The sequence below is a fragment of the Pituophis catenifer genome, unplaced genomic scaffold (assembly GCF_029215685.1).
Source record: "Pituophis catenifer annectens isolate HBS135680 unplaced genomic scaffold, rPitCat1.0.hap2 SCAF_1, whole genome shotgun sequence".
Taxonomy (NCBI): Eukaryota; Metazoa; Chordata; class Lepidosauria; order Squamata; family Colubridae; genus Pituophis; species Pituophis catenifer.
In genome coordinates, this window is record NW_027256881.1 from 22,341,102 (window position 1) to 22,367,695 (window position 26,594).

General features: G+C 40.7%; 1 protein-coding gene across 1 annotated transcript in view; it reads right to left on the reverse strand.

Moving 5' to 3' along the window:
* Positions 1-573: 573 nt before the first annotated feature.
* DPYSL5 (dihydropyrimidinase like 5) overlaps positions 574-26,594 on the reverse strand; it is a 39,993-nt gene continuing 13,972 nt past the window's right edge. Inside the window, exons 2-12 of the mRNA XM_070946844.1 lie at positions 20,316-20,474; positions 17,552-17,731; positions 16,327-16,395; positions 15,919-15,963; positions 15,549-15,624; positions 15,007-15,163; positions 14,612-14,753; positions 10,025-10,167; positions 6,876-7,083; positions 4,453-4,621; positions 574-659 (exon numbers count right to left, since the gene is read on the reverse strand). Coding sequence (XP_070802945.1) covers positions 574-659; positions 4,453-4,621; positions 6,876-7,083; positions 10,025-10,167; positions 14,612-14,753; positions 15,007-15,163; positions 15,549-15,624; positions 15,919-15,963; positions 16,327-16,395; positions 17,552-17,731; positions 20,316-20,474 — 1,434 coding nt within the window. The remainder of the gene's footprint in view (positions 660-4,452; positions 4,622-6,875; positions 7,084-10,024; positions 10,168-14,611; positions 14,754-15,006; positions 15,164-15,548; positions 15,625-15,918; positions 15,964-16,326; positions 16,396-17,551; positions 17,732-20,315; positions 20,475-26,594) is intronic.

A 26,594-nucleotide genomic window follows, 5' to 3' on the forward strand; every position in this document is an offset into this window, starting at 1 on the left:
CCCTCTTCCCTTTGCACAGTAAGTACAATGCCTGAATGGGGACCTCTGTCCTCCAACCCAGCTGAGCCCCACCCTAGCCTGGCCCACACACCTCCCCCTTCTATCCTACTGCTAGCACACAAAGCACCTTTATTTCAGTATTTTTTTCCACGTGATGCACAAACAAGTCAAAATGTCACTTATCCAAAAACCCAACGTGCAAAACAGAAAGGAACCGGCACAGACAGGCCCCCTTGGCCCTGTCCCCTCCCCAGGGCTGCCCCCTCTTCCCCCACAGTACTTGGGGGAGCTCCCACCTTCTCTAGGAACAAAGGCAGGTCCTCCCTCGGTGCATCACCCGGCACTTAGTGCAGCTGTGGGGTGAGGAGAGGGATAGGGCCCTGTCGTCTCATTCCCAGAGGGGAGCAGGTGACTCCGCAGGGCACGGCATTGGGTGCAGGCAGCAGAGCGCTTGCCCGTGTCAGTGGCTCCGGTGAAAAGTGTGGCTGCCATGAGCTTGCAGGGTGTTGGTGGCAGCCAGGCAAGTGGGGGTGGAGATGGTGTCCTTAGTTGGGGGACAAGTCTGGAGGGCAGCTACCAAATGCCACTAGACCTGCCTCCGGGGGGAGCGAGAATCCGGGCCGAAGCTCGCTTTGGAACATGGTCATCGATTTGAGAACCTGTGGCAAAAAAGGGAGACAGAGAAGGTGCAGGGTCAAAAGCAAACTGGCAAGGAGAAACCACATCCTATTCATCCTGTCCCTACAGGATCATTACAAAGACCAGGAGAAATATCACCCTGCATTTATCATTTAATTTTTGTAAAATAATTTATTTGAAATCATCTTCAGTAGAAAACAAAATAGGACATGTGTGAATGAAAGGATAGAGATGGGTTGGCAGTCTTTCAGATTAGCTTTGCACAGCAGATACTCCCTCCTGTGATCCATGAAGAGAGATTTCAAAGAGTTCCTTAACATTATTAATAAAGTTTTGTGAAAGTCCACAATTCTTGATTGTGGAATTTCCAGCACCCAGCTCTGTAGAGTAGAACCCATAGATTCCCCCTCCCCCAGTTTCATCAAAAAGGTATTGCAAGTAATATATATGATCTGGAATTGGAGGAACTCTCTGTGATTCTCTTGTCATGGTCAGATCATGACCTGGTAACCTTGCTGACTAATGGATCCAGAAAGGTTCCAGAGGGAGCCAGGGGTTGTCCTAGCAGTCTACTGCACTATGCAACTGAGACCTTAGAGCCGCTTGGAATGAGAAGGCGGTTTTGGCCATGGATTGGATTGTACCCATGTGACCTCTCCTTCCCATGGATCCCATTGCGCTCTGTGGTTTATGAAGGAGCTGAGGGAAATGAAATGAGAGAAGACAAGGCCGCTGTAGGACACCGAAGGATTAATTCAACCAAACAGGGATAAAAGCCTCTATTGAGGCCTATCTTGTGGTAGTAGGGGCAGTGAAACAAAATTTCTCTGCCCTTATTGTGTTTGTAGACTGCTGTCGAGGGGCCTTGTTTTGGATGACCTGAACCCTTCTGGAAAAGGGTTCCCAGAGATTAATCAGCAAGGTTGGGTGAAGGAATTTTCAGAGCCTCTGACAGACAAAATGACTCAGATTCATTCCCAGTTAGATACCAGCCTTGGTGCAGATCTGATGGAGATGCCTGGGGCATAGTCTTTCTTATTCTGGGAATAAAAATCTGTTGGTCCTGAGGAAGAGGACAAGGACATTTTAATTGCAAGATCAGCCACCTGCTCCCTCCTGCTGCACCTGCCCCTCCCATCCACCCATCCCATCAGGTACAGTGGGGGGCTGCTGGGTCCCATCTGCGAAAGAACTCCCATCAGATGGGTCCTAGAGCCTTTTCTGTTGCAGCACCTGCCTTCTGGAACACCATCTCTCCTGAGGTTAGATCAGCCCAACCCTTATGGCCTTACAAAAATCCCTCAAAATGTGTTTTTTTTCAGCTAGCCTGGGGACCCCTGGTATAGTGTTGTCTACATTTTACTGTTTACATTTTTACTTGTGGCCTTGTTTTATCTGTGTTCATTGTTTTGATTGCTTTAATTGTTCTTAATTGTTTTAACTGGTTTGCCGAACGTTTTTAATTGTTGGTTTTATTGTACACCACCCAGAGTCATTTCACGTGAGATGGGCAGCCATATAAATTTGACAAAGAAATAATCTGGAAGAGAAAGAGATGTGCTGAAATCTAATAGGCACCATAAGCAGCATATTGCAAGTAGTTAACCTGAACATTTTATTTTGTATAAAGAACCAGAGGGAAACCTGAACAGTGGCCATAGTCTAAGTGATGGTGAAGGATAAACTTGTTTCTCTTTTCCGGCCTACCTAGGGACTACATCTTGGAAGCAATTTATATTTTGATTAAATATTAATGGGACGTTTTTACGTATTAAAAATAGCAGCTTTAGAGAGGAGATTTTTGTTGGAATATAACAAGAAATGAGATAGTAACGTCTAAACAATATTAATTGTTATGAAAAGACCAAATAAGGTCAGATCTATTAAGAGTTTGGATAGGACTCCATCAAAAATCCCAAGCTTTTCAAAAACTGAAAACATGCTGGGAAAAAACTAATATTTTTTTTTACATAGTTAGCAAAGAAAGTACATAAATGTGTCCATGAAATCAGCAAAGAACTGAGCTGGAATTGAGGGAGTCTTTATTCTTTTAGCAAAAGGTGATGCAAAAGCAGTTTCTTCCATTTGTGTAATTAGTATCGTGTGATGTACTCAGTTATTAGGCTTTCCGAGACACGGGTAAAATAAGACTGCAGCCGTAATGTTTGGCAAGATCCCTTTATAATGAGCACAAACTACATCTTTGCTTTCCATTACAGATTATAAATCCAGACTTGCCAGACTGGACCATCTGGCTTCCAAGGAGGATTGAAAGAAAGGGCTTTTCCCAAAGCTGATGCTATTCTGCCTTTCAGTGTCCACAGTTGGTGGTTGTGCTGACTTCACTTCAGCTACCTTTTTCCTTTGGACCTTTTAGGTGCATATGATCCAGCCAGAAATGTCAGTTCCACTTTAGTTGTTCTGCGCATACCAGAAGGGGAGAGCTGAAGATGGCTCTCGGACAACCATCACTTTACAGAGCTATAGCCAGTAGCACTTAGACTTATATATTGCTCCATAGTGCTTTATAGCCCTCTCTAAAAGGTAAAAGTAAAGGTTCCCCTTGCACAAATGTGCTAGTCGTTCCTGACTCTAGGGGGCGGTGCTCATCTCCGTTTCAAAGCTGAAGAGCCACTGCTATCCGAAGACATCTCTGTGGTCATGTGGCCGGCATGACTAAACGCCAAAGATGCATGGAATGCTGTTACCTTCCCACCAAAGGTGGTCCCTATTTTTCTACTTGCATTTTTTACGAGCTTTCAAACTGCTAGGTTGGCAGAAGCTGGGACAAGTAACGGGCGCTCACCCCGTTACGCAGCACTAGGGATTCGAACTGCTGAACTGACTGAGCCAATCAGGATCAAATTCCTGGCAGAGAGCAGTTAGCCTGCAATGCTGCATTCTGCACTACGATGGCTCCTTATAGCATTGGCATATGTTTTCTTGAAATTTTTGGCTGGGGTCAAATAATATGGCAATCCTAAATGAGCAAAATTGGCATCTTCGTTTAAGGTACTACGCTGCAACAAAATACATTTATAGCTGGTCCACACAAACTGTTAAGATTATAGCTGGATTTGTTGACTGGTGAATCCACAAACTCTTCAACCCCATTTTAGCTGCTGCTAGTGGACGATGCGAACATAGTCCGCTAGCCTTGGAAGGTTGCTAAGAAATGCTTTATGCAAAGAAACATACAAACCAGCTTGCTATTTTAACGCCGCCAAAATACTCCAACAGACTATTCTTTCTTAAGCTCTTGATTCAACCTCCCTACAGATAGTTGTAGTCAACTAATTTTATTTCTGCCTTTTCCTCTTTGACACATATCATCTTCCGCCTGGGTCTTCCAATCCTCCTTCTTGTCTCTTTTAGCCAATACACAGTAGAAGCCCTCCACCCCACCTGCCCACCCATGAAAAGCATCACACATTCTCTAAAAAAAAAGTCAAGACAAGACTAGGAACAGGCAGTGCAGGCATCAAAGTAAATCAGAATGGGAAGTAGCTGTTCAGAAACAAAGGCATGGAAGGATGAAGGGGGAGGGGGAGCTCAGGACCAGATCCCAGTCCTAACAGGAAGTCTGGTCCCATAGGTCGGCTGTATAAAATCAGCCAATTCTTCTAAGGAAGGACTTAGAAAGTAGCCCTGTGAAGATGGGGAGCGAGGAGGAAGCAAATAATACACAAGGCAAAGACATAGAGGAGGAAGAGAGTAATGCTGGCGACCTGAGTCAGAGGAGCATGAAGGGTGGGCAGGATCTGCCATTTTGCTATCCACCCCAAAGAAGACTTGCTCCAGCCCCCTCCTTACCGGAAAGGCTGAAGCCGGACTCGTGGAGGTCCCTCATGCCCCCATGTCTTGTGGCTGGCCGAGTGGGGGTGTCTGCAAGTGGTGTCCCCGTCTCTTTTTTCCCAGCGTGCACAACCATGGCTACGTCCCCCAGATATGGGGTGCGGTCCACGCCTTTAAGCTTTAAGCTCTAATTAAAAAAAAAAATACACAAAATAAAATTCAGCTTTGGCCCTCCCCAAAATACTATCTGTGGAAACTCATAATCTTTGGAGAGCCAGGCCTTAAGGAGTTAAGACGCCTAGTGTGAGAAATCCGGATTAATCTTTTGGAGTGGATGATGGGGTTAAGACAAGTGTGAGCAAATGGCCCAGCCAGGCCTTCTTTGGCTGGATGAATGTTAGAAGCCAGCTGTACCTTTGGCCAGAATCTGACTTAGTCAGCTGGATCTTGCACATGCCTGATAGTTTTGGGATGGGTTTCACTTGGAGAGGAAATACTGCTGAGTTGCAAGAAACAAGCACTACCATGATGGCAGGATCTATGCTAGCTTCCTCCGGAAATATTTTTTCTGTAAGATCCCTCACTTTTACCTGATTTTTTAAATTTATTTTTAATTATGAAGAAAATTTATATGGCTGCCCAATTCACAGTACTTCAGGCAGCTTATAGAAGTACAAAATTAATTAAAGCCCATCCCTCTGGTGATAACAATCACTTGACAATAATTATTCTCCAAAATAAACACTTCTTATTCCCAATACATCTCTCCCTCTTCCCTTGAAATTGTCCCCTAGCTGATCCCACTCCCTGTTTCCATAACTGTATTTTTCTTTCTTCCTGCCTCCCCCCTTCCCATATGCAACATTTGATTTTTCCGTATAAAATTAAAGCTAATTTTATGTGGTGTAGAAAGGGGTGACCAGGAAGAAGAAGGCTGAGAGTTCCCTCTCTTTTCCCTCCCTGTGATCATACTAAGTTTGTTCTGCATTGCACAGCCTCATTCTTTGGATTTCTTCACTGCATTTCAGAACACCTGAATTTTGGAAAGGAAGTGGCTTTTAGCTCTGTGTTTGAAGGAGTAGAACAGGGCTGTCAAACTCCCGGCCTGTAGGCTGGATGCGTCACATGCTGGCCATGCCTACGCCCAGTTTAGCGAAGGGGAAAAAATGTCCCGATATGTTACGTCATGCTGCCATGATGACGTGAGTTTGACACCCCTGGAGTAGAACCACAGGGCACAGAACTCTGCCTCCTCACCTGGGCAATCTGAGAGATTTCAGAAAATCTAATCATGGTTAAAAGCTTGCATTTTATTTGAATAAATACTGATATTGGAACCAAGGGGCACCACACCAATCATGCCCATCGACCCTCTGATCTTCTGAGGATGTAAATCATCCCTCCCAGTGAAATCTCTTCCTCCTCTTGAGTCCTCCTTCTGCTTAGCAAGTATCTAGCGAATTCCTTTTCTCTCTTTCCCTCAATTTCTATCAACTCACTAACATTAAACTTTAACATTAAACATTAAAATCTGGTCATGGCCAATTTTCTTTTTGTAGGAAGAAGACTATAATTTTATTTTTTTAAAATCCCTTGAGGTCACTTTCTGCAGCTGTTCAGAAAACGAGAAACTCCAGTGGGAAACCTGTCCCTCCAAATGGTTGTTTCCACCCCCATTTTCCTGAAATCAATTACTGTTCCAGAAACCAATATTCATAGTACTTCTCTAAACAGAACCCTCCTCATTGTGGAGAACTTGCTCTGCTCAACCATCTCCGCTTCCCCCAAAACCATTCCTACTTTCCTTAGCAGCAGGAAGTGCTTTGGGTTCTGTCGAATAATTCACAGGTGATTTAGCCACTAATGTGTTATGGATTGTAATGTGTAAGATTTATGTGTTATGGATGACTACCAGTGTTAGGGGAAACATGCCTCTGAGAAGCATTTGTTGAGGAACATGATCCAGTAGATGTAACTGCAGTCATGGACTGTTGTGGCCCCCTTGAAGTTATTTAATTGGCTGCTGTGGGAAACTGGACGTTGGCCATATAAGCTTTTGGCTTACTCTGTGTGTACTTACTGGTCTTTGGCCACTGATCCTTTAGTATAATAAAAATGCATTTTTATTTGCAATTATATTGCTCCATCATTATGCCTTTACTGTACCTTGTTTTGCAACCCTTACCTCATTTTCTATTACAACTGTTCACTATCCTAAGGGAATAACTGTCCTCAGATCATTTTTGTAATGACATCTTTATTCACCATGCACTTTTCTGCCCCAGCTTTTCATATTGTTGCTCTTCTGTCATGCTGAGTGACTGATTTGCTAACGTACAGTGTGAATTTATGGAAAAGGGATAAGCAGTACAGTGAAATCCCTCCCAACCCCACTTAGTCACATGTCTTTTGACTGCCTTTTTCCTTGTCCCTTTTGGTACCTTTTCTCGCTGTACCAGTTTCTTGTACACAGAGTCTGGAAAGGAGCGGAGAGGGCAGAACTTCCCGGTGCCTTCAGCACACATAAAGACTCCATTCTCGTAGACGACACGCCCGTGGCTTATAGTAACCAGTGGTACCCCATGGCAGCGCATGTTCTCATACAGGTTCACATCACCACCCTGGACCTGGGTACTGGCTGAGATGGTCCTAGGAAAGAGCAAAGAGCAGTGAGATCTGCAGGGAACTGGCTCTACTATCTTAGCACTGACAGCATCTGGTCTTTTCCATTTCTAGACTCTCCTAACTCAAAAGAAAGGGAAGGCTGTTGATCAACCTTAGTTGTTTTCAAAGCATGAGGGTAGAACCACTCCAATGCTTAACAATTATAAAGTCAAATTGAGGCCATAGGGAATTCAAATAAAAGGCAACAACTGATTCCAATAATTTTCTGGAAACTTCTTTCTCCTTTCTAATTTTCCAAAACTCATACAATCTGAGTTATTAAAAAATGTAACATGTTCCCATCATCTTTAATATCAGGAGGAACATAAAAAAAAATTAGGGTCACATTAGCATTGCAGGAGCCCAAGTCAACCTTCCTCTCCTCTCTCAAATTCTTAATCAAAGAGTGAGGGCAGGAAAACTTGGGAAAAAGTTTATTTATAAAATGTGTATATATCATATTTATATTGTGCTTTATGGAAAGGAGAATCGTGAAGCAGGACATATTTGAAAGGCTCTCTGAACAAAGATATTCTAAGTGTAACGTTCTGTTTAAGACCTTGCTAATGTATCTCTTAAAGCATGTTCTTTCTGACAGAGGTGAGATCTTTGCAACATCTACTATGTATTGGAGAAAGGTGCAGGATAAAACTACAGGTAAATAAATAGAACTAATTTTTTGGTCAAAGAAATAGAAGCCTTGCTTCGTTTCTTAAAAACCACGGAAAAATCTGTGAAGATTCTTACTTAATATGCTGGTTTCAGGAAGTTCAGGGAACCAAATCAGATCTTCCTTTCTATTGACTTAAACATCTGGTGAATTTCAAGGGGTCAACTTTTAACACCATTTGTCCTGAGAACTTATAAATGAAAAAGTGGCTAGGCCTATAGAACATGTTTAATCAGTTCAGTTGAAAACTTAGATGGCTTAGCTAGCTTTTTAACACGACTTACTAGATCTTTAAAAGACACTAGATCAGGATATTCTTATTATGATTTTCTATAACAATGTTTAGATATTATTATTTTGCTTTAATTCCTTAATTAACTGTATTTTCTATATAGAGTTTACTTCCAGTGTGATTGCACTGAATATTTCTTTTTTTTATTCACTGTCCTTAAATTTAGATTATACTGACTGCTACAAATTTAGAATAAAGCTCCATCAGATGATATAAGAGGACTTAAGACTAAATAAATATGACACTTGCAGCTTAATCCGATTACTTACTCTTATTTAGATTTATTTTGTTTTTAATATCTTTCTTTAATAATATTTATTGATTTTACATGTTATTCTCATGAAAGCCATTGTATACATCTTAATTTAAGGAGAGAAAGGTGTAACAAATAAATAGATAAGTAAATGCAGTATTTTCCTGGAAAAAATAGTCAGCAATTCTGTCAAATGGAGTACCTCAAAGAAGAAACTTCATTTAATGACTCCATAATCTAGTATCATCATTAATCTAGTCTGACAGTTTTCTGCTTTTTGCAAATAAGCAGCCTGGTCTAACCTATTGAAACACCATCCTTGACACTGGACTAATTCATGTGGAAGAATCACAGGTTTCTGGCTTTATTTTGACTGTTACTGGAATATGGATTAAAATTCCGTTCTCTCTGCACCTAGGTCCTGGAAGATTAAATAGATTAAACTACTTAGGGATTGTTTTTGAATAAGAAATGCTATACAAAAGTTTTTAGTAAAGTAGTTTTCAATTTATGCCACATAGTCGATAGTTTTTTGCTGTGCCAGTCCCCTGTCCTATTGATTGGGGAGTCCTCTTGTCTAGTGATTAAATTGACATAGGATTGGTTTTTGCATTCTCCATAGAAACACTAACTCAAATATTTATGGCATCAGGTCTTACCTTAATGCTAAGTTATAAGGTTGCCTTGAGGCCAAATATTCTGCCCACTGGCTCTGCCTTTGAGGGGATCAGGTAGCAATTTTTTTCTGTGGCTTTATGGTTTTGTTATCTGGCATACTGAGATCCTATGCTCACATGACAATGTGATGTGGTAATTAAAGTGTTGGATTGGCACCGGTTAGATCCAGGTTTTAGTCCATTCTCAGTCACAGAAACTCGTTGGGTGACTTTAGACCAGTCACTTTTTTCCCCCAGCTAAACCTACCTCACAAGATTGTTGTTGTGGGGGCGGGGAGAATCAGGGGATGGAGCATTATGTATGCCACCTTGAATTCTTGAACGAAAACTGGGATATACATTGGTTAATGAAATGATGGACAGTTTGATCATTCAATCAATATTTAGATACTGTGGTTAATATCCTCTTTCCCAATACCTTACATGGCAGTTAGAAGGACTAGCACATGTTCCCAACTATCTATCCATTCATACCCTTGGATATTTCCAGTGGTATAAACAGAGTTAAGTCAGCAGTTGCAGCCACCTTGGGGTCCCTGGCACAAAGGGCTCTACTTGGATTTTCACTGTTAAAAAGCTCCAAGGCAACATCTCCCCATACAGCAATCTAAACATCTTATCCTGCTCAATGGATTAAGGCTAGCGAGATAGGAAACAGGGTAAACATGGCAGACAATCTAGCCATCCTCTGCACATCTGAAAACTGTCAAAGTTGAGAAACACTGAATTAGAGGGACAGCAAATAGCCACCAAACCTCTCTTTTTCTCCACCTAACAGTCATCCAGACTCTTGATCTGGCAGCCCTAAACCTGCTGGTGCTATCCATTGGCAAAAGAGTGCCCTGAGTCCTCACTGCTGCCATTCCTCCCTGAAAGTGATTTTTGTGTATACGCCTTGGCATCAGAACCAAACCTAGTGGCTTCTCTCATGATTAATGTTGGGATGTCCCGCATCTGAAATTTGCACAGACATTTCTCTGTGCTAGGACTCTGGCTGTTCCTCTCTTCCCAATCCCATCTTCCCCAGTGCCTACTTGGTGGCCTCAGGGTCCCACACAACTACGTCTGCATCGGCTCCAGGAATGATGCGGCCCTTGCGAGGGTACAGGTTGTAGATCTTGGCAGCATTAGAGCTGGTGATTGCAACAAAGCGGTTCTCATCCATCTTGCCCCCTACCTGCAAAGGAGCAGAGTCAGAAGATTCAGTTCCTGCTCAGGATGAGGTTTAGAGTTATAGAGTGGTGGTGTTAAAAAATTTTATTTGGGAAAAGGGACTATAGTCTCTGGAGGGGGGAAAGGAAAATTAGTTTGGGGGAACAGGTAGTAAAAAAAAGCTACCGGTTGGTCTGAACCGGTATTTCCGACAATCAGCTGTGCCGCGTGATTTATATTCGCTAGAAAGCAGGAAATCCTGCTTTCTAGCAAATCTAAATCGCGCGGCACAGCTGTTCCCCCCTTCGCTGTTCTACTTACCTTGTTAAGCCTTCTTTTTCTGCGCAAAGTGCGCGTTTGGCAAGCAGTGTGTATGGGCGCGTGTGCAGTGTGCATTTGGTACGCATTATGTTTGCTATGTAATGCGCATGTGCACGCAGCGTGCTTTTGGTGTGCACTGCGCATGCATGCGCACGCAGCACACATTTGGCACATACCAGACATGTGCAGGCAGTGAACCGATAGCAATCCGCGGAGGATTTCACCACTGGGTAAGAACAACAACTGTCTGCTGTTTCCTGCTTACTCTCTTATATGAACCATCACTTATTGCTCAATTCTTTATTTGCAGTTTATTTTTCCTCAAATGCTGTGTTCTTTTCTTCTTTTCTTTTCTTTTCTTTTCTTTTACTAAGGCCCAGCTTTTAATTTGGATGATAAAATGATATGCAAGTGTGCAAGTATAGAGCTACAGAAGCCACTCAGTTGCCTCAGAGTGTGAGATGGATGGCAAATAAATTTAATAATAGTAATAATAGTTACAGGGAACTGCCTTTTCATGAAGATTGTGACCAAAGGATAGATTTGAAAATATCAATCTGACAGCCATTGTTCTTATGCCCATTGGGGACAAATGGCTTTGAAGACTGAGCTTGTGATGGAAAGCAGGAAGCTATAGAAGAATGGCATAGAAACACTAGGTAGGAGTCTGCTATACTATAAGATGAAAAATAGCAATTACTTATTGAATGGATTTGGAATCAGCCAAAATACTCTTGGGTGATTGCCAATAAAAGAAAATAATTCTTTTCTTTAATAATAAAATACAAAGAGTATAGTGGTTGCAATGTACAACTTGACCAGAGAGCTCCCTTCTAATTTTTGGACCAATCACATTTTCAGCCTGACTACTTCTCAGGTTTGTATTGAAAAAATTGAAAAGAACCAATTATATAAGCCACTTAAGCTGTCAGAGAAAAGGCAGAATATCAGTGAATGAATGAATGAAAATATAAACAAAAGCAGTAACAAATAAATCTAGCAGCAAAAAAACCAATCCAATAATAAACACTCTTAATAGGTGTTAGCATGTATTCATAAATAAAATTATTTTTATCAACTTTCAGTAATGTATGAAAGCACCTCAGACACATAGAAGATACCTTTTTCATATGGTAATTGGCTGCCTTCTCAACGAACAGAAAGAAAAGAAAGCAATGTAATTATCCTGAACAGGCTTCTTTTGAAAACAGAGAATTTCCTTGGGAAACCGAAGCACAAGATAACAGCACCTGATTATTCTTCATTTCCTGGAGTAACTCCCATTCACAACTCAGTGTATTTTTTTTTCTTAAATTAGAGAACTTAAAAGAATTTAGCATTGCCTACTCTATTTACAAAGCAACTTATCTTCTCTAAGAGTGAAGCAACGGGAGTTTGCCAACTGAGAGCCATTGGGAGGAATATATTATCAAGATAAAAATGGAGGCTGAGCATTAAATTTATGTGTGTAGCTGCAACTAAGACCCAGAAAAAAACACTCCAGAGAGGGAGAATGGAGTAAGAAACAATTTCAGGAAGCATAGAAAGAGAGGGAGAGTCATTTGAGCAACACAAATCAGATCTGGAGAATTTCCAGAAAAGGAATGAAATAAATCCTTACCAAAGCCATATAGAATCTTAGAGAACCTGTGTGGAAAACGCTAACAAATTTCTTAGATTTCTAACAAATAGTTCAACTTTTCTCCTTTAGGACTCTTGGTCTCCAGAACATTTTCACTTCCAGTTCTATAAGGAAGAAGTTATATTGCAAGTTAACTGTCATAAATTTTAAAGATTATCATAGAACCACAAAATATGCTGTGGTTTTTTTTAAAATGTGAAGTCCTAAGAAAGTGTATTCACATAATGTTCCAAAGGCTACATACAGTTCAGCTTCAGAGATACTTTCTGTAGATGACACTCCCCAATAACAGTACCACAACCAAAATGGCTCTCTTTCACGCCTTGGGTAACTGCATCTCTTTGGGATAAGCCATTCAGAAAAGTCCTTTGGAAATGAGCTTGAGTTGATAAGCAATGACAGGATTGTGAAACCGAAACAGTGGATTGTTATTGTGTAACAGGATAAATCATCTACCTCACAATCCAGCCTCCTCGCACATGATAACCAAAAAGCTGAAGGAAGGCTGTCTTCCTCACTGAAAAGCTTGCAAGCCACAACTGTGCCTCAGAGCTTTTCCAATTAGTTGTGACCTCTATGTCACAACTATCACTGGCTCTGAGAACAGAAACTTCACTATTCATATCTAAACCGTAGTTACCTGGAGATTGAGTATTTGAATAGAAAGAAGAGCAAAGAAATTACAAAAATGTGGAACTGCTTCCTCAACAGAGTATCAGGAAAATGGATTTTGGGAAATTCAATACAAAAAAAGACCAGTATTCTCTCATTGTTAAAAAATGGGTCAAAGGAGGTACAGATAACTATTGTATCAGTTAATTTAATTTTTTTCCTCCTGATAAAAAGCATTAACAGATAGGTATCAGAGATCCAGAAGAATAAGTCCTGATGAACAAAATCAGCCCAGCTTTTGAGAAGCTAACTCTTATTACACTGTTCTGCTAGATTTCTTTAGGCATATCAGTAAGTAAATAGATTGGAGCAAACTGATAAGATATTACATATTTGGAGTTTTAAAAAGCTCTTCACCAAAGGCTCCAATGAAATTAACCCATTGGATAAAAGCACAGGTCTTTTCATCTGGCTAACAAATAGTAAACAGAGCCTAGAAATAACTCTCAAAATAATCTTTCTTCCTAGGAAGATCTACATAAGGTGAGCTTCCACAAAGTTCAGCATTGGGAATCTGTTTTAGTATTTATTAGGAGTGAGCAGAAAAAGACAATTTTGTTGATATCACAAGTAATTCAAGACAGAAAAATGGGGGAAAAAACAACAGATTACAAAGGGCTTCAAAAGGGTATCTTCACATTGGTTTAATGAGCTTTAAAATGGCCAATGCAGTTCAGTGTAAGTTAGTGCAAAGGGTTGCATACTGAAGGAAAAGCTCAGAAGTCTGAATTAGCAAATAGTTACACAAAAAGGGTATCGCGTTTTATAGCACAGTGCAAAGTCCAACCCAGTATATGGCTGCTGCAAATAAGGTGAATTCCTAGGCTAAAATCTCTAGCAAAGGTACTGAAAATAAAACTGAAGTATGGTAATGTCCTTGTAGGGCTGCATTTGAAGCATTGTCCCATTCTGGTCCCTTTAAAATGACATCCAAGAACTGGTACAGAAACAGGCACTGAAAATGATGAATGGAGTAGCTCTTCTAAGAAGGAAAACTGATGGCTTGATTTTTCAAAAGAAGATAGGTACTGTAAGGGGTACTATACTATACTTCCATGTTGGAAGCATCAAAGTGCTTCTGTGGTGAAAGGGTCAGCCGGTGACATCACTGCTGCCCGGGGGATGCCCAGTTAAGGGTTCCTTTCATGTCCCTGTTAAGTTGTCCACTGAAGTGGTACTCATCTATCTACTCATGGTTGCCCACTTTCAAACTGCAGGGTTGGCAGGAGCTGGAGTGAATGAGAGCTCACCCCGCCATGCGGCAGCAACCAGGTCTTGAATGCGAGCCTGCCAATCATCAGCCCTGTGTCATAACTACGTGAGCTGCCACGCTCCTAGGTAAGAGATGAATGTGGTAAAGATACATAAAATTGGGTTTTTCATGAAAAATGTGGCTAGCAATTTTTTTTTCATAATATTAAAAATTGGATCATCCACAGACACAAAAAATGATAATCCCATGATTTACTCCTGCAGAAATCTTATTTCTGAGATCAGTAAACTCTGCTTATGGGACGCGGCGGCTCAGTGGCTAAGACGCTGAGCTTGTCAATCGAAAGGTCGGCAGTTCAGTGGTTCAAATCCCTAGTGCTGCATAACGGGGTGAGCTCCTGTTACTTGTCCCAGCTTCTGCCAACCTAGCAGTTTGAAAGCACGTAAAAAATGCAAGTAGAAAAATAGGGACCATCTTTGGTGGAAAGGTAACCTCATTTTTTATTTCTCTACCAACTTAGTATATTTATTTCTCTACCAACCTTCCCTGCTCCTATTTAGGAAACCAGAATGGGCATCCTTCTTTCTTAACAGCCAAATTCTCTTTGATACCATTACTTACCACTCCACGTTCCCAGATGACAGCCATACGGTCCTGTACCCCACTGACTCCATGGGGGATCTTAGTGAAGTCTTCCTTCCCCATTGCCTTCTGTTTAGTGGTGAAAGGGCAGTGATCAGAGGCCACAACATTCACAGTGTCACTGAGGGGAAAGATAAAGGAAACCATAGGGTAAATCTTAAGTACTGTTTGTTGTGCTGATATTTCACCCTAAATTTCACATGAGTCGTAGGGTTGAGTGGTCTAAAAATTTCATGAATGAATGAATGAATGAATGAATGAATGAATGGTCACAGACTTTCCCTTTCAGATCTGCCCTTTTCTATCCCTTTTAGATTACGTTGCAATTGGTTCTTCAGGTATTTACTAGAGTTAAGTAATCCAAAGCTTCTTACTTGGCAAGCAAACTCATGAGGTAGGCGGAAGTGTTTGTATCTAGCCGCAAGGGTGGCACCGTGACGTAGGCTGCTGCATGGGACCAGTCTTGGTGATAGTAGTGTAAGCCTGTTAGCGTAGTATGTGCTGTGGTGGTCTCTGCATACACAACCTTCCCTGCAGGTAAGAAAGGGGAGAAACCATTGACCCCCAAAGAGTTAGATCCAATCTTTTTAAAGAGTTCATTACCTTATAGGGTGATAAATAGATAAGGCGACGCATCAGTCTTTATCTGATATTGAATTATCTGCATAGAGTGAGTAAACCCCTGGTAAAGACTTTGAGGAAACTGAGCATAGAGATTGGAAGAGGAAAATAGCACTCTTTATAGTGCCACATTTAAATATATAGCTATTAAAATGTAGAAAAAGTCTTTGGAACCAGGATGGGGTAAATGGCAAGGTAGGATTCAAAGCCTTCTTTCCAGCTGTCTTAAAATAATAATAAACACCATGTATTTTGCATTAAGTCTTTGCACTCAGAATCAGAAGTTGGCTCTCACCTTGCATTTTGGCTGTAGCTATAACATCCCCGGCTGACATGCTAGAAACGTTGACCAGATAGACAGGGCAGTGAGTCTGCCAAAAGAGGAAAAAGGGGGAAAGCATCAGATTGAGTGGTGAACTAAGTTTCACAGTAGAATATATACAGAAGGGTGCAAAATATTCTAGCTTTTTGCAAGGAATTGGATAATGAAAGTAGCCTATGGGAAATTAGGGCTCAAGTGGCCTGTTGTAGAATGAGAGCAAAGAATCCACCCAAGAAATTTCCTTGAAAAGAATAAACTTGTAGTGGATATAAGGGCTCAGCCATTAGCTCTAAGGTGGGTAAATTTGGTTCCCCAGGGAAGAATGGGGAGAGCTGGCTCTTACCCGATTAGCAATGGTGATGACACGATGTGTAGCTTCAGCCTCTAGCTGCAATGAGAAAAGGACATGAGACAGTGCAAAATATAATGCATGTTACTTCTCTGCTATTAGTACCCCATGTGTGCTTAAAAACCCTACCACATCACTGTCACTCAAGCAATGTTCAACTATTTTAAAGTCAGCTTGAACAATTGATAGCTTCATGGTAAGGTATTCTAACTACAATATGTCAATAATAATGTGCTATAAATAGCAATTAAGTCAGTGAGCAGACATAATCATGTCGACTGGGGAGGGGGATTCCCCCCCTTCCATATCCAATCACACAGGTTCATGGGACGAGAGAAGAAGGAGCAATTTCTGACTGGAGGATGCATGAACATGTGTACATATACCACATGGCATTTTTACCTCTTCTGGTCGGCTGATCTCAATTCCCTCTGGACCAGTGATGCCCAAATCCAGAGCTTCTCTAGCCCCCTGTACAGAGAATCAGAACAAAAAGTTCAGGATTGAGAGAGCAGTATCCTTTTCTTCTTCTTGATGCTTTAATTACACATTTTGAAACCAACTTCATAATCTGGAATGCCAATGCATGATCTAAAGGTTGTGTGAAGTGTCTCCCACTTCACATTTTCAGTGCGTATGGTGGCTGAGATGGTGATTCCAATCCATAATTCTTATTTATTTTTATTTATTTATTTATTTATTTATTTGATTTGATTTATATGCCGCCCTATCTCTGCAGGACTCAGGGCGGCTCACAACAATAAAATATCCGAACAAAAACGTGTTAAAATACATGTTAACCCCCCCAGTCCAGGCTAAACAACCATGTCTTTAAGTCGTGGCGGAAGGTGCGGAGGTCAGGGGCCAACCAGAGTCCCAGAGGAAGTTGGTTCCAGAGGGTAGGAGCACCCACAGAGAAAGCTCTGTTCTAGGGGTCGGCAGTCGACACTGTCTAGCCGACGGCACCCTGAGTAGGCCCTCCCTGTGAGAACGCACTGGGTGATGGGGAGCTGTTGCTGGTTGCAGATGGTCTGACAAATATCCTGGACCTAAGCCATGTAGGGCTTTATAGATCATCACCAGCACCTTGAATCTCACCCGGAGGGCAACCGGCAACCAATGCAAGTCGCGCAGGAGAGGTGTAACATGGGCGTATCGGGAGCCACCCATCACGACCCGCGCGGCTACATTCTGTACCAGCTGAAGCCTCCGGATGGTCCTCAAGAGCAGCCCTAGGTAGAGAGCGTTGCAGTAGTCAACACGGGAGGTGACTAGCGCATGAGTGACTGTGCGTAGGGCATCCTTATTATATGTGAAAATAAAAAAAATGATGATACTGGATTAATGAGAGCACAACTGCATGGGTAGTGTAAATTGCTTGTGGAAACACGTCCAATTGTTCAGATGACACTAATGATAAGAATGAGAGTATGTGTGGGACAAAGGCAAATTTTGCAACATTCAGAAAAGGATGATGGAGAAGATGATGTGCCCATCCAAACAACTTGCATCTTGGAAAAGTGGCAATGACACTTTGAGACCCTCCACATTCATGAAAACAGTGGCACTCAGATCCATCTAAGGTGGCATTGTTGGACACACCCTACCATCCTCTAAAGCAGCTTACCTCAGCCACTAGCTCGCCATTCTCAGCATGAACACGTGCAATCGCTCCAATATCTTTGCAAGCACGGAACACCTGATAGAGCTCACTGTCTCGGAGCATGTACAAGTCTTTGTATGTCATGAACATCTGGAACGAGTTGACACCCTTCTCTCGAACCAAAGTTTCCATTTCTGATTTTACCTAAGATACCAGGAGGAATGGGGTTAAGAAAGAATACATTAATCACTATTTGTAATTTTAAAGAAGTCCTGCAGACAAAAATATCCTGTCCATCCACTCATAGACAGAAAGGATAGGAAAATACTGCATGTCTGAAACTCAGAATTCAAGGTCTTCAGAACTGCCAAATAAAAAGGTAAAAGATCCATGACGACAGGATAGAACCTGCATTTTAAAATTTGCCTTCTTGCCGCCCCACATTGTACCCTAACCAGCTCATCGCTAGCTCTGAGCAAGAAACTTCATAGCATATTGGTGCATAGTAATTGTGTAAAATCACCCAAACTTTTGCTTCAAGGATAAAATTTTAAACCTTAGCTCTACGTATTTGCATACCAGCTAGACAAGCTCTGTGATACAGGGAAGTTGTTGTAACTCTTGTTCAGGGGCCCTGAGTCACAATCTGAATTTTTCAAGAATGTCCTTTCACAGGTTTATCTGCTCTGCTTGAACTTGAATGTTTCATAGGATGTTATAAAGTCATCAGCACAAAAGGTAGGATATAAAACAAATCATATATATATATCAAGTTACATGTAATTGTATATATGCATAATATGGTTGTCAATGGTTCACATGCAGCCCAAATGTCTAAAGGAAAAATATTACATGATATTCTATAATCACAAGCCCTAAAGCAGCTAACTGCAGCATGCTCCTTCCTCCTCGGTCACCATCAGAAAAAGGACAAATGATAGCCCAGAAAGTTGTACAAGAGGGCTAAGCCAGGCCCTCCATAAGGGATATAGGGACAGCTTTCCTTAGGATGCTAACGAAGTCTTTAAAACAGGAGTCCTGATACTGACAATATTTTTAACGAACTTAGCGAAATGCCATATGCAAGGGAAAACTATAGCTCAGCCTACTGCCTTGCAGAATTAGAAGCAGTACAATAATGAATGAACCTCCTAAAATGGGTAAATTGAGTAATTATGTAAAGTGTGCTATATAACAACAGTCACTAAAAAGCCATTTTGGAGTTACAAATTGAAGCATGAAGTGAATAAAGTGTTTCAAATTTTTCTGCTTACTACTTCACTACTCCATACTAGTGTTTCTCCATCCATCTCTTTCCAAATGTACTATACTACAAATCCATCGGAGTTCATGATTTTGGGAGTTGTAGCCCTGGGCTCAACTTGGAGAAAGCTCTTCCAAAGCATGTTTCTTCTTAAAGCTTCTGGGACCAGACATAGAGGATAAAACCACCAGAGAAGAAAATTCAGAGCAGAGTGAACAGAGTGAAAGAAAAAGAGTTCAAGCAGAGTATTGTCAGAAACTGAGGGTGGTAGGAGTTTGGAGAAAAAAACGACTGAGCTGCAGAACCCAAACAAAAAACTACTGTATCCTCAATCACCCAACCTGGACAAGATGACCAGAGGATAGATGTATATAATCCAGTAAGCAGGGTCTGTAGTTCCTGAACAAGCTCCAGATATTTGAGGCTAAATACATACTTTGTAAGAGGAACTGCACAAGGGCCTGAGTTGAAGTAGACCCCAGCAGATGATAACATGAGGACATGAAAATGGATGGAAACCTGTACGCAACATTGGCAGAAAGCTGGGCTGTTGGACGATGATGATCATTATCCTGGATGAACAGGGCAGGGCCACAGTTCAAGTTCAATTTTTGGTAGGATTTGACAGGGTACTGCCAGCTACTTTAGAGGGTCACTTCTTGTCAATTTAGAACAGTTTTCAATGTTATAGGATTAAGCATTATTTAGATTCCTAAAATCTTTAATCAGTATGCCCAATTATGGTTGTTGCAGCATGGAGAACCACACTGAAGGCTAATTCTGGAACACATATGGTGCCATTGCAATGCAAATCTTACATATTTGCATTCAAATGTTGTACCTACATAGGAATCCAGTATTGGGTCTTACTGGTTCTTAAATACACAAATCTTAACTTATGGGTTAGAACTGCAGTCAGACCAAATGTGGTTTGCATCAGCAGCACACCCACTGTACAAAGACATGGAAGAAATTGTGTGCTTTTAAAGCAATGTTAATTCCTGGTGACTATCTAGATTAGTTGCTGCAGTTTTCTTGGCAAGATTTTCCATTGCCTTTTTTCTGGGGCTGAGAAAGTAACCCAAGGTTGCCCAATTGGCTTTGTGCCTAAGGTGGAATTAGAATCACTGCCTAAATATTATGCTTGCTAAAGAGGATTTTTGATCTAAAAAGATTGAAGACTAGTACCCGGTTTCCCCAAAAATAAGACATCCCCTGATAATAAGCCCAAAAGGGCTTTTGAGCGCATGCGCTAAAATAAGCCTCCCCCCGAAAATAAGCCCTCCCCGACAAAATTTAAACGCAGAGCTGGAAATCAGGTAAGACGGCAAGAGGAGCCCCAACTTGCTCCATATGCCCCAAAATAATAAGACCTCCCTGAAAATAAGGCCAAGCGCTTATTTTGGGGTTCAAAAAAATATAAGACAGGGTCTTTTTTTCGGGGAAACACGTTAGTACAGAGGGTATTAAACTAGACAATTTTTTTAATTGCTTCATATTCCCTACCAGGTTCATCCCTCTTACCTTAGGTGCCCACCAGGTGATGCCCATATGCAGGGCATAATCACAGCACACTTTTGGGTCAGCCAGGCTGCGACATTTCTCATAAGCATCAAGCAGGGAAATTTCTTTATCTGGAAGTACATGTCCAATAACCATGGTGGTTCCCCCAACCAGGGCTGCCTACATATGGAGGAAGAAAACAACTCTTTAGAGATTTATTATATTTATATACTTGAAATTATTTCTATTCCTTTCTTGTATCATTTTTATAACTTTCAGGGACCTAAATATCAATAATAGTAATTATCTCATATTAGCAAAAGTATGGTAATATATTACAGGCATTAGCAACAGTAGGATATTAAATTATTTAAAAATCCTCCCAACACAAGAATCACATTATTTTAAATAACTGAACAAATAAAAAAGGCTGTTCACTTTATATTGAAAGTTTAGCCAGATGATACCAGATAAAGACTATATTCAATAGAGAATAATCACAACCCATCTTGCCTCCAATAGCAATGCAAAAAAAGTTTTTAGATAACCTTTAAAAATTTTCACATACAAAAATAAAAACTAACAAAAACTAATAATTGATGTAGAAGAAAGAATGAAAAAAGAAGCAAAGCTAGAAGTGCAGAAAAAAGAAAAAGAAATACAAAATGACTTTTATAGCAGGTACGTATAAATTTGAGTTATTAAACTCGTATTCTAGGTTTACTACATAACTGTCATTTTTTTCTGTTATCTAACTTTTTTCTAATCATCAAATCCATGTCATAGTTTTATTTTTTTCTGCTTCATGTGAAATGTTTGAAAGTACAGGAAAAAATCTTTAGCTATTAAGATATTAATAGCTAAATCTTTAGCTATTTTTCAGTTTTCTGGCAGTCAGCTGATTTAGAAAGCCAATGGGAATTTTGCAGGATTTTAGAGGTAGAATGGTAGATTCATTTGTTCTGCTTTTCTGTTGATTTCTCTTCATTTCTTAAGAACAAACTATGCATTCAAAGAAGTCTTGAACAGATTTCTGCAGGTCAAGAAGTGCTATACAGAAAAGCAAAACATTTTTATTTTTATTTCTTTGTTGCTGGAGGTAAGCAGAGTTTGTATGGTTAGTATCTATCAGGAATGTTAGAGTTGTGTCATGCCTTAGATTTGGGGTTTGTGGAGGTACACTAGATGGCCTCCAAAATCATTCTTATTAAATGTATTAGAACATCTCTGGTTCAGGCATGTCTCTAATGGGACATCATTGTTTATATGAAATGTTTTTTACTAATTCCAAGAAGCCTTTAACTCTTCGTCCTCCAATTTTAGAAGTGATGAGATAGGCACTCAATGATGGAATGATGAGATAAGCACTCAATATGCTGAGAAATACTCTTTTAAAAGGCCAGAGATAGGTAGTTCTACTTAACAATCCAGAAATAGATAACGGGAAATCCTTGATTAAACCAAGCCTAATCAATTCAAAGAATAATGCCTTCTAGCCTCATCACCCCTTATGTCCCCAAAGTGTGGGACTACAAGATGTTCTAACAGGTCATGAGATATAGAGTGGAAGGAGTCATCCTTCAAGTACCCAAGTGCTGCCCAAGTACTATAAAGAGTTTTAAAGGTTAAAACCAGCACTTTAAATGTATTTAAACTGAACTGGTAACCAGCACAGTATCTATGGCATTAATGTTACATGTTTCCAACACTGGAAATTAGCCTGCTGCATTTTGTAATTTTTATGTAGTCTTTAAAGACAGCCTCATGTGAAGCATTTTATTATAATCCTCATGGGTGGTAAGAAGGACACAAGTTAACTATGCCAAGTCCTTCTGCACCAGGTAAGACTGCAATTAGCATACCAGCTAGAGCTGGTGGTTCTTGCGTCAGTGATTAAGCAAGAACTGAGAGTACAAAACAACCCTCAATTTGCGAATCTGCTTCTTTACAGGTAGTACCTGCCCGAGAGATGGCTTTGGTTGCTCTTCCAGGTTATTTTTGTTGGGATTGGATGGGGGTGATGTGCCTCTTCTGTTGCTTTTAAATTTCTTGGTGGGTTTTTTGATACTGTTGATATGAAACCATTGTGGGAGATCATGTAACAGTTTGAGGCGTGGTATCATTTCACTGTAGGCTGTTCTACTGGGGATGCCTAGAATGTATAGAAAGGCCTAAGAGGGAGAGAAGAGATCAAAATCGAAACAAAATGGAGTTGTTGTTTGTATATCAGGATTCTCCAATACTAGCATGGTTGGAGAACCTGATATACAAATAACAACTCCATTTTGCTTTGATTCAATTTCAATATGTTCCCTCCCACCCAATTTCAATAAAGATAATCTGGAAGAACAACCAAAGCCATCTGTACCTGAGCTGAAGTCTGATTGAAAAGGGTCAAGATTTCTAGAGTGATGAGGTTTGATTTGCCACAATTGTCTGAACAATCCTTCTCACAAAAGGAAGGTTTAAGCCTGGCCGGTAGTCTTCTAGGAACATAGGATCCAGAGACGGCCTCTTCAAAAGGGGGCATACCACAGCTTCTTTCAGGGCTGCTGACAACTCCCCCCTCAAGCAAAGGGATAATTAACAATCTCATGAATACAGCAGTGACTTATCCTCCCTTTCAAAAGCCAGGATATTAGCTGAACAAGGGCTCCATGTTCAGCAAAACAAATATTGGCAGGGAATCAAAAGGAGAAAGCTACTGCCCATATGCTTTCCTTTGGAACTTCCTGATAGGAAAGCTAGGCCGGAGCCAGCAGAGCTGTTTGGTAAAAAATAAAACCGCCCAGCTTCAAGGCCGCTAGAGACCATGCCAAGAATCTGGAATCTGTTAATTTAAACTACTGCAGCAGGGCAATCAGCCGTTTTGAATGCCTTTGTTTTTGTCTGCAGTAAATAAATCTTATCTGAGACTTTCACGTGTCTAGATAAAGAGCTGAGCTGAAGCAGGAAGTATCTATGATTTACTGCTAGCTCCAGAGAAATACAGCTTGACAGCTAGGAACATCTGGCTAGTTTCTAGAAGAAACAGCATGTAAAGTTCAGATCAGAAGTAGGGATTTGAGATGCTAATGAATTATAATACATCTCATCCCTGACAAAAATGGATATTCTGACAGGGGCTACCAGTCCTCTCTCCCTGGACAAGGCAGATGTTTTATTGGCTCCACTATTACAAATTAAACATGCCAATAACCTATCTCAAATAATCAGAAAGTTGGTATAATATATGTTAAGTAGATATACAATAACTTACTCAAACAAAAGGAGTTGCTTTGAATACTGAATAATCCATGTTTCACTGCCTGGATTTTTATGAATCCCACCCTGCCTGAGACCCAGGAGATGTGCTTCTACTAGGGCTAAACCACCATCAATCTGACCCGACATTGCAGGCAATTGCACACAGTGTCTCATGAGGACTGTTTTGAACAGAATAATTTCTGTCATAACAACCACTTCTGGTTTCTTGCCAGTCTAACTTCATCATTTGCATTATTGCTTTGCTCGGTTAAAAAAGGATACATGTACCGCATTCTGCTTTTGGGTTTTGCCTCTGCTTTAACTGAAACCTATTCAACAGGCACTGCAACCCCAGAAACAGTGGAGTGGAATGCTGACAAGCCCCAAACCCAATGATGTTGTGTGATGACATTTTAGGACAGGCATCAACATATACAGTATGGGTATGTGCACACAAAAGCTGTTGCAGACAGGCTTCTACATTATCCCAGACCAGAAGAGAACAAATTTAAGACCAGGTGATAATTAAGGCGTAGACACAAGGACTTCCTTATTATAGTTTCTAGGGATGCCTGTCCTCAACTTATATCACGAGTGGACTGATATATGAGGACAGGGTGTTGACAGCTATTTGTCTAAAATCTGCAGACAAGGAGAGTTTTTTAGGACAATCTCGGTTTTTGTCAGGAGATGGTCATCACTTCTGATTTCTATTGGCAAGCAATGTATCAGACAGGACTGTTTATTACTGTTTAACTTCCAGAATCTAACTACTACCCCGTTTCCCCCACGATAAGACATCCCCTGATAATAAGCCCAATCAGGCTTTTGAGCGCATGGCAATAAGGCCAAGCACTTATTTCAGGGTTCAAAAAAATATAAGACAGGGCCTTATTTTCGGGGAAACACGGTAGCAACAGAGGTGGGTTTCAAATAGTTTTACCACCAGTTTGCTGCGCACTGAAAATGTGCGCATGCGCCTTCCATGCATGCGTTTTGCTCGCCTGCACGGCTTGCACGCGGCTTAGAAAATGTGGCTAAATAGGACAGCATCGCACCGGGGCGGATGGGCAGGCTCACCCGCAGGTCCCCACTATCACCTTGCCTGAACTGGTCCGAACCAGCTGAATACCACCACAGACTAGTAACCTTTACTGTATATTTCTTCTGGAAGACTTCCAAGAAATTCCATGACTCTCCATTTCCATTCAGGAAAAAAATGGGACTGATAACTTCCTTCAGTTTTCTAAATGGAGAAACATGGAAAAGCTATTACAAATTGAAGCAGAAACCAGCATAGATACTGGGACAGTGATGCCAAGAAATTAATTTTAGATAAGCATTATTTTGAATACAAGGCTGAAGCCTATTAAATATGATGTGTGAAATGAATTTCCCTCACTTATTAGGCTAGAGATGAAGTGAAGGAGAAATTTCAGCAAATACTGGGGAAAGAGAAAATGGAGTTTTAAAAAAAAGCTTAATGGTGTTTAGACCAGGCTGTAGCGTAGCAGCCCCAGTTATGAGCTGGACTTGTAGCTTATCTATCTATCTATCTGTCTGTCTGTCTGTCTGTCTGTCTGTCTGTCTGTCTGTCTGTCTGTCTATCTATCTATCTATCTATCTATCTATCTATCTATCTATCTATCGTTGTTGTTAGTTGTGAAGTCATGTTCGACCCATCACGACCCCATGGACAACGTTCCTCCAGGCCTTCCTCTCCTCTACCATCCTCTGGAGTTCATTTAAGCTCACGCCTACTGCTTCAGTGACTCCATCCAGCCACCTCATTCTCTGTCGTCCCCTTCTTCTTTTGCCCTCCATCATTCCCAGCATTAAGCTCTTCTCCAGTGCCCTCCGTTCCCAGCATTAGGCTCTTCTCCTTAGGTGCCCAAAGTATTTGAGGCCAGATCATCTTCAGGATCTGGCCTTCTAAAGAGCAGTCAGGGTTGATCTCCTCTAGGACTGACCGGTTTGATTGCCTTGCAGTCCAAGGGACTTGCAGGAGTCTTCTCCAGCATATCTATCTATAGTCATGTTCAACTATATAATAAATATATTTTTCCTGAGTTTGTAAATGGAGTTAGTATATTATAATAATATCATTATGATATAATGATGCATTTATTTAGTATTGTTGTTGTGCAAGTAATTCTCAAATAGTAGAGGGATCGGTAAATTGGCATTCATGTGAAGTTGACTGAGGAAAGATACAGATTTTTTAAAAATTTTTTAAAAAGGAGATCTAGTCAGTGTTCTGTATTAATAAAAGCTAGGAGCTTCTTTTATTTGCAGTAAATGCCACTTTTACTCCTAAAAAATAGAAAACAGGGAGTCTTTTTAAATTGATAATCAGAAGAATAATTTGGTGTAGTCACAACAATCTTGTTCAAATCCAATCATTTACTGCCTCTCAACTACCACCTCCCATCTGGGGATCACTCTCCAAAGCTAATTGAAGGAATTGTACCTCTTCACATGCTCACAGCTAGTATCCAGTAACAGAATCAATAACTCCCAACATTGAATCTGTTGCGATGTTTGGGCATGTGTCCAAGGAAGAGCAACTGCAGATTCATATTAAGCTTCTTCTTGAAACATGAAGCAACCAGACACTAATTTAAGTAGCCGGATAGGCAATAGTTGAGTGTATATATAATATGAGACAGAAAGTGAAACTAATATTTTCATATTTTTATTAAGACTTAGTATTATAAAAGCTTATAATATTGACCTTATAGACATAGTCTGAGTTACATTAGTAATACATGAAGCATTTTTGAGAGTCTTTTCAACTGAGTGACAGTTGATAGAAATTAAACATGTTCCACATAACTGTCTTTGTCATTTAAGAAAGTAAGTTGTTGGTGAAAGACCTGAAATAAATCTTTCCTGTGGAAGATACAATTCAGGGAAACTTATCTGTAAAGTTAGCAAGAGCAAGGGCAAGTCTGATACTGCTTCAAAGTGCTTTACAGCCCTCTCTAAGCAGTTTACAGAGTCAGCATATTGCCCTCCCCCAAAAATCTGGGTCTTCATTTTACCGACCTTAGA